The sequence below is a fragment of the Chelmon rostratus genome, chromosome 11, assembly GCF_017976325.1.
Source record: "Chelmon rostratus isolate fCheRos1 chromosome 11, fCheRos1.pri, whole genome shotgun sequence".
Classification (NCBI taxonomy): domain Eukaryota; kingdom Metazoa; phylum Chordata; class Actinopteri; order Chaetodontiformes; family Chaetodontidae; genus Chelmon; species Chelmon rostratus.
In genome coordinates, this window is record NC_055668.1 from 19,638,512 (window position 1) to 19,645,213 (window position 6,702).

Sequence of the window (6,702 nt, forward strand, 5' to 3'; positions counted from 1 at the left end):
TTGAGAGAAAGAGCACCAGCAGATCTGGCATCGTTGTCTATGACATCAGATGAGGTCAGAGTTCCTCCATTAATGAAGTGCTGGGCATGTTCAATATCAAATGCGACAATAACATATCTGAATGAGATTAGCTACATGGCAACGTGCAGCGGATGGTCTCCAATGATGGGCCTTTTGCTAAAACATAGCATGTATTTAAGCTAATAAAAAGTCCCAAACCCACGATGACAGCGCTGATTGCTAACAGCTACATTGTCATTACGAACTAAGTTAACATAATTAGCTTAACTTAAAATCGTGAAATAGACTGTAAGCATCATGGTTATACAACGTCTGATCATCAGCTTGTACAAAACAGGAGCCATGTTTACCTAAGCAGGCAGCTAACTACTAACGTTACAGGCAGTTTATTCTAATACAATCCCATATGTATCCGCACACCATATTCAGTTGTGCAGGTCATATTCGTGTGAATACTTTGTGTCTCCGGTTGTCATTGAGCCTCAATGACACCTCCGCTTCACGCACACGCGTGTATAGCGGCTACACCGGCTAACTGACTGCGTGATACCTGGACGCATTTTCCAAGGCATGGCCGATCTGTCGGTAACAAATGCCGGTTCTGCTGCCGCCGAGAGCTCCGCTGTATAGCCGACTGAGTGGCGGTCCGGTTCTTTTGGTCCCTGTGATCTGACGCAAGCCAGAAGACGAAAGTTTGAGTAAACGCGCCGATCTCAAGAGCGCAGCCATGTTTTCTGTCGCACAGTAGAAGGGCATCCGCACCACGTGACCCGTCAAAGAAAGCACCGCGAGAGCACGGGCGTGATATTGTGTTAGACTGAGTGGTGATGTTGGTATACCCTATAAATAAAACTAATCTTTTGTATATATCTATACATCTGTAAATCTCTCTCTCTCTCTCTATGTGAGTGTCTGTCTGAAGATGAAAAGATAATAAAATACTTGCATGCATAATACGTATATAGTGTATCTATAATACTCTGTACACACACATTTTGAGCATGAGAGATCATGCTTGACCTTGGAAACAGTAGCTTTACAAAAAGGTTCACTTACAGGCTTTATCTGTAGGTTTCAGCCATTTACGAGATGGACTCTAATCAGTTGCCATGGAGAACAAAAACTGAGCAATGTTATCTCAGGGACAGCTAAGCCTGCTGAGCCTCCCAAAAAAGCTAGCAAGTGGACTTTTGTCAAACTGTTCCTTTGATTTTATTTCCAGTAAATAGATACGTAAAAACCCACAAAGACAAATGAAAGGAATGTCATTGTTCAATTTGAGCCTGTTTAGTCGTATACCTTAAAAACTTATGAGAGCAAAAGGTCCAATAAAAATGTGTACACCCAAATAAGCAAATACTCCATTGTCAATTTATGAATTTACATCTCATATACTAAAGCTTGTCATAATCTTACACTCTCATTGTTGATTTGTGCTTGTAGAAATCAAATAAAAGCAATGTCTGCATACATTTCAGGGTGGCAATGTTTTTTATGCTAAGTGATATTAAACTGTATTGCTGGTTGAATTTCACAGTGAGAGAAGAAATGTAGGTTTTCATATATTTTTATTACATCATGAACTTTTACAAACATCAGCATGTTCAAGAAAGAAATCATTAGTTCAGTTCTTCAATTAACTTGCTATTCCCCTTGCTCTTCCTTGTCTTCAAGTTCTCCTCAACTACAGTCTTTGCTTTTTCCATGCTGCTCCTTACACTCTCTCTTTTACTATGTTCGTTCCACAGCTCTATAGCTACTGTACGAATTTGGTGTGCATTGTCCAACACCCAAGCTTGAAAGAATTCACACTTCTTGCTTGCCAGGAAGAACTTCTGTCTCCTTGCCCCTTCCTCCCCCTCTTTTGAGAGGGCTGTTCTGGCCTGGGAGAGCACGGAGCGAAGCTGGCTCAAGGATGCCAAGCAGTATCCCGCAGTATCTTTTCGGTCTCTGCCAGTCATGATGTGAGCCACGGCCTCCACTGCCCTGGCCGGGGCAAGAGGATCCTCCTTGTCGAGGTAACCTTCACCCAAAATGAGAGCTTCTCCGCAGTCCAAGGCCTCTTGGACAGAGTGGAACACCCTGTTTGAGTTCAGTGCCTCAGACAGAGCAAGAATCATGTCACAGAACTCAAACATCAGTGAATCAGTGTCATTGTTAAGCAGGCACAGGGTGAAAGTGTATCCAAAAAGCGCATTGACCAAACCATAACATACCAGGGGAGATGGGTTTGCACACAATGAACTTAACTTTGGAATTTTTGCAGAAATTGGAGGGACACTAGGAACTGTTGAACTTCCCTTGCCCTTTCCTGTTTCTTTTCTTTTTCCTCCTTTAATCTTTTTCAACTTCGTGGCTGATTCGCCCTGATTCTGCTGAGATGTCTTGACGTTATTATCAACGTCCAGTTCACCCACAGTTGTCGAATTTTGTCTCTCCAGTTTGTTCACTTCTTCCTCAAGCACCTCCACCAGTGCTCTCCCTCCATCCTCATGCTCCTCCCACCATGGCTTCCACAGGGGAACCAGCCCGCCAAGAGCTCCACCCTTCATCAGACCCACAAACCTCTCTTTCTCTTTACTGCTGAGAAGTCCCCACAGCTCCTCTTCAGAAAGTTTGTTGATATCCAGCCCTGAGAGCCGATCAGCCAAGTCCAGCTCCCCTTCTGCATGCTCAGCATCCTCATCCAGCTCTCCAGGCAGCGGCTCACCTCCTCCAAACTCTTCAAGCTTTCTCAAAATAGCCTCAATGTCTGTTTCACTCCCATCTCCAGACTGCTGAAGCTCTGCTAACCTGGACAGGAGCTCCACAACCTGCACTTTTTCTGTTGCCTCTCCTTCCCCTTCATCTGTGTCATCTGACATAATACCCGCTTCCTTTAACAAACCTTCGATGCCCCCATCTGTCCTTTCCGCCTTTTGTCTGAGTCCCACAAGAACCTCCTGCATTTTCTTTCTCCCCTCACTTTCTGTTTTCCCCATGTCCTTCAGCTCCTGTAGCACAGACTCCTTATAAAACTCCTCGGAGCACACAGAGTGATCTGGGCTTTGGTAGCAAGCCAAGCCACAGTAATGCAGGTTACACCGAGGGCAGGTGTAACAAGAGGGCTTACATTTACACAACATGCAGACTGCACTCCTTCTGGCGTTACTACCATCCACTGTAGCCTCTCCCGCTTGTGTCTCGGCTGGTGTGAGAAACTCCTCTTGTCCAGAAGCAGCTCCTCTGGCGGGGAGCAGAATCCCATCTCTGGTCACGGTGTCGGGCTCTGGGTCAGTCCACTCATCCTTTGGACCAATGTCTGTCAGAAGACTTCTTACAGACGGAGGAAGCCTCCGTCTAATTAATGGATTCATTAGCGGCTGAACTGGACCGAAGCACGATGCTGTAGCAAAAAAGCTGTCCAAAAGAGGTGACCTAAGAAATGAACAGACGAAACTTATGTTAGCAAGATGCATTTATCCTTAGCTGCGTTACTGTCACTTCGGAGATGTGACAGTTTGAGGTGCTAACGTTAGCTAACCGATTTAAAATTACTTTAAAGATCGCAAAGAAGTCTTTTCTGGCAACGTGTAATGTCAACGCGACAGGCTATTTTCAGCGTTAATATCTCAAAGAACAAGTCGCACTTACTTCCTACTATTTGCACCAACACCAACGTTTCACGTTTGTTGTCCGATCAAGCCGCCACGTCGCCTATTGATGACGTATCGGTAAGTTAAAGTCGCGGTTTGTTTTTCGTAGTAATGGTTCACGTGGTGCCAGTACTTCTATTATCACCACTACAGCAGATACTCCTTCTATTAGAGCTAACAGTACTACTACGACTACTAATAACAATAATGATAATAATAATAATAATAATAATAATAATAATATACACAGAAAATGTTTTCTGTGTGACCTGCTGAATAACTAACTCAACAAATCTATCATAATTGTGTCATGAGGCACTTGTAGTGGTACTGCCCACAAGGACAAATGGCTCGTTTACTCCAAATTAAGATGGTTGATTGAAAGCTGAGCTCATCCATAGACTTAGCAACTAAATGAGTCAACAAACCGTTGTTATGATGAAAAGTTGGGATGTTATTTAAACTAGAGCCTCTTTGTTGCTGGAAATCAACGAGCCAGATTTGAATGACTCATCACAAGCATGTATGCCTGTCACAGTCTGACTAACTGTCCCTCTGCCTAACTTTCTGTCAATCTGTATGTGCATCATGCATGTCTGTCTATTTGTGTCTCTTCCTGGCTGTGCTGTGTGTCTACATCTCCCGTGGGGCTGTTTGCTATGAGGTGATTGTCTCCTGCAGGGGGTCAAGCATGGTAAAGGTCATGCAGGTGGGGAGTTGTCAGATGGCTGTCCACCCCTCACTGGGCCAAGGGGTTCCCGTGCCGCCTGTCAGAGCCCATGGGGAAAGGGGGAGGAGGAGGGGGGTCTGAGGTCGACGTGTGCCATGCTGTCTTGGCCCCGCCCCTGGCTGCCGTGCCAGCAGTCCTGGGTGGGCTGCTGCCTCCTCGTGTCTCCTTTATCCTTCCCTGGCATGTCATGTGACATGGTGGAACCCCATACACCAAATCCACAAGCTTACTTACTGACTGTTAGGTTGATGATATGTAGTAATGCAGAATCTCATTCAGGTCATGAAGGCTTGCAAAAGCTTTTTGTTCTCTTTGCATAAGTCTGGGCACAGGTTTGGTGTTTTTGCTTTTAGCTGACAGTATAAACAGACATGACAGATGGGTATGACATGTAACAAACAGCGGGATTTTGGCCAGCAGGTCATGACTGCAAGGATGCGCTTGTGAGACACTTTCTAGCTATAAAAACCTACATGGGCATAATCTCTTAATTACATTATTAATTGTTCTTTTATTTTTACTTCAAAAAGTAACACATATTCTTCATTTTTTTATACACGTTTCATTATACTATCCATTATATTATCCTAAACATACGGATGCACATCATTAGTGCCATTAAACGCCCCTGTCGCATCAATTGGTATACAGACAAGGTAGAGGATTTAAAATATTATTCTGATACAGGAAAATGTAACTTATCATGAGTATGAAATAAATCGCTTTATCGTAGCACACGTGGAGCTCCGTCCATGCTCTTCTACTTTACTTGCTCTACTAATATCGGTGCTGAGATTGGAGTACAAGAAAATATAATGCACAGTATAAGCATAGGCAGGCACACACACACACAAACACACACACACACATCCCGCTGTCTGCCACCAGCTGATAGGTGACAGAGAACAGGCTCTGCCTTTTGGGCATGTCCAGCCCTGGCATGTCTGGAACAGTCTACTGTACAGCAGCAGGGTGTGTGTGTGTGTGTGTGTGTGTGTGTGTGTGTGTGTCTGCAGTAAAAGAGAGTAGACCTATGTTGATGTAGACTGTTCTGTCACCTGTCAGCTCAAAAGGATCTGGCACTATAGGGCACCCAAAAGGGGGACTGTGTGTGTGTGTGTGTGTGTGTGTGTGTGTGTGTGTGTGTGTGTGTGTGTGTGTGTGTGTGTTGGGGGGTGGAATGTCCTGTCTTTGTCTAATGTCCAGCCAGAAGCAAGTGTTTCAGTTTGACTCACTGACTTCAGTCCAACTTTTCCCTCTCCTCACGCGCTATTAAAGTGCAACATATACTAGAATGAGGAAATTATAACACGACAATGTTGTCTTTGGGAAGATATCATCATATAAACTGGATATAATCTTATATTTTATTCAACCAGGAAAGGAGCATCTTACTGATTAAAAATCTCTTTTACAGGAGTGCCCTGGCCTGGAGTTCAGCAGCATCCTCCATCTTCCTCACCCTCTCATCCTCCTTTCCTCCTATGTCATATATGGTATACATTGTATACCATATATGACATACATAAAAAGCTTAAAAAATAGCTGCATAAAATGGATAAATATAACAAACCAATGACATCGATGATACAATATAAATGTTCCTTAAATGTTTGACTGAAACATGTTCGAATCAAAGGGAGCAGCATACAGAACAAGAATGCTCTTTTCTTTTGGAACAGAACATACAAGTTATTTGGAAATTGCATAAATATGAAGCTAAGATGCTGAAAATAGGCTGTGCCAATGAATGTGCTGAAACCTGACAGCATCTTCCTCACCCTCTCATCCTCCTTTCCTCCATATGGGTTTTTTCATGAATGAACCCAGGAATGTAGGACCAGCTCCACGGCATCAACGCATCAATGTACTCCCTCAATAATTCATCTCCAGGATCTATTATTTACCTATTATTTTCACCTCTTCACAAGAGGGCATCACAGACAACCCCCTCCTCCTCTTCCTCCTCCTCTCCCCTTCTCCCTGTCTTCCTGCCTTTAATTGACAGCCTTTGCCAGGTCACTCAATCCGTATAAACAAGTCCCTGTTTCCAGTGCAGCTCCGTGATCTGCCTCAGCCAGCGGACTCTCCCTCTGAGTGTGTGCCGGGTGCAGTGCGGCATGTGATGTGCTAAAACACAGGTAGATGGAGCGGTAGCCTCTCAGTGACCTAAAGCGGCTGTTGACAGCAGTGACAGTAGAAACAAGCGGAAACCCCACAGCACTCTAGAAGTCAACTTTCTCCCTGCCTCTGTCTCTCTTGACCCCAGTAGGAAATAGAGGGTCCAGCGTATCACAGTAGTCCACACCAGTTATT

The 6,702-nt window shown here is 44.3% G+C and overlaps 2 protein-coding genes across 2 annotated transcripts in view; both read right to left on the reverse strand.

The window, feature by feature from the left end:
- lrpprc (leucine-rich pentatricopeptide repeat containing) overlaps nt 1-777 on the reverse strand; it is a 61,546-nt gene extending 60,769 nt beyond the window's left edge. The window contains exon 1 of the mRNA XM_041947184.1: nt 572-777. Coding sequence (XP_041803118.1) covers nt 572-777 — 206 coding nt within the window. The remainder of the gene's footprint in view (nt 1-571) is intronic.
- An 816-nt stretch (nt 778-1,593) lies between these two features.
- Nucleotides 1,594-3,726, reverse strand: znhit2 (zinc finger, HIT-type containing 2). The gene is made up of 2 exons (XM_041947954.1): nt 3,655-3,726; nt 1,594-3,438 (listed from the first exon to the last, which is right to left on the reverse strand). Exon 2 carries the CDS (start codon nt 3,375-3,377, stop codon nt 1,641-1,643), a length of 1,737 nt encoding a protein of 578 aa, XP_041803888.1. The 5' UTR covers nt 3,378-3,438; nt 3,655-3,726; the 3' UTR covers nt 1,594-1,640.
- Between the last annotated feature and the right edge of the window lie 2,976 nt (nt 3,727-6,702).

Bases quoted from the DNA above. Each gene is read 5' to 3' on its own strand.
- znhit2 (XM_041947954.1), bottom strand. From the start codon at position 3,377: ATGAATCCATTAATTAGACGGAGGCTTCCTCCGTCTGTAAGAAGTCTT.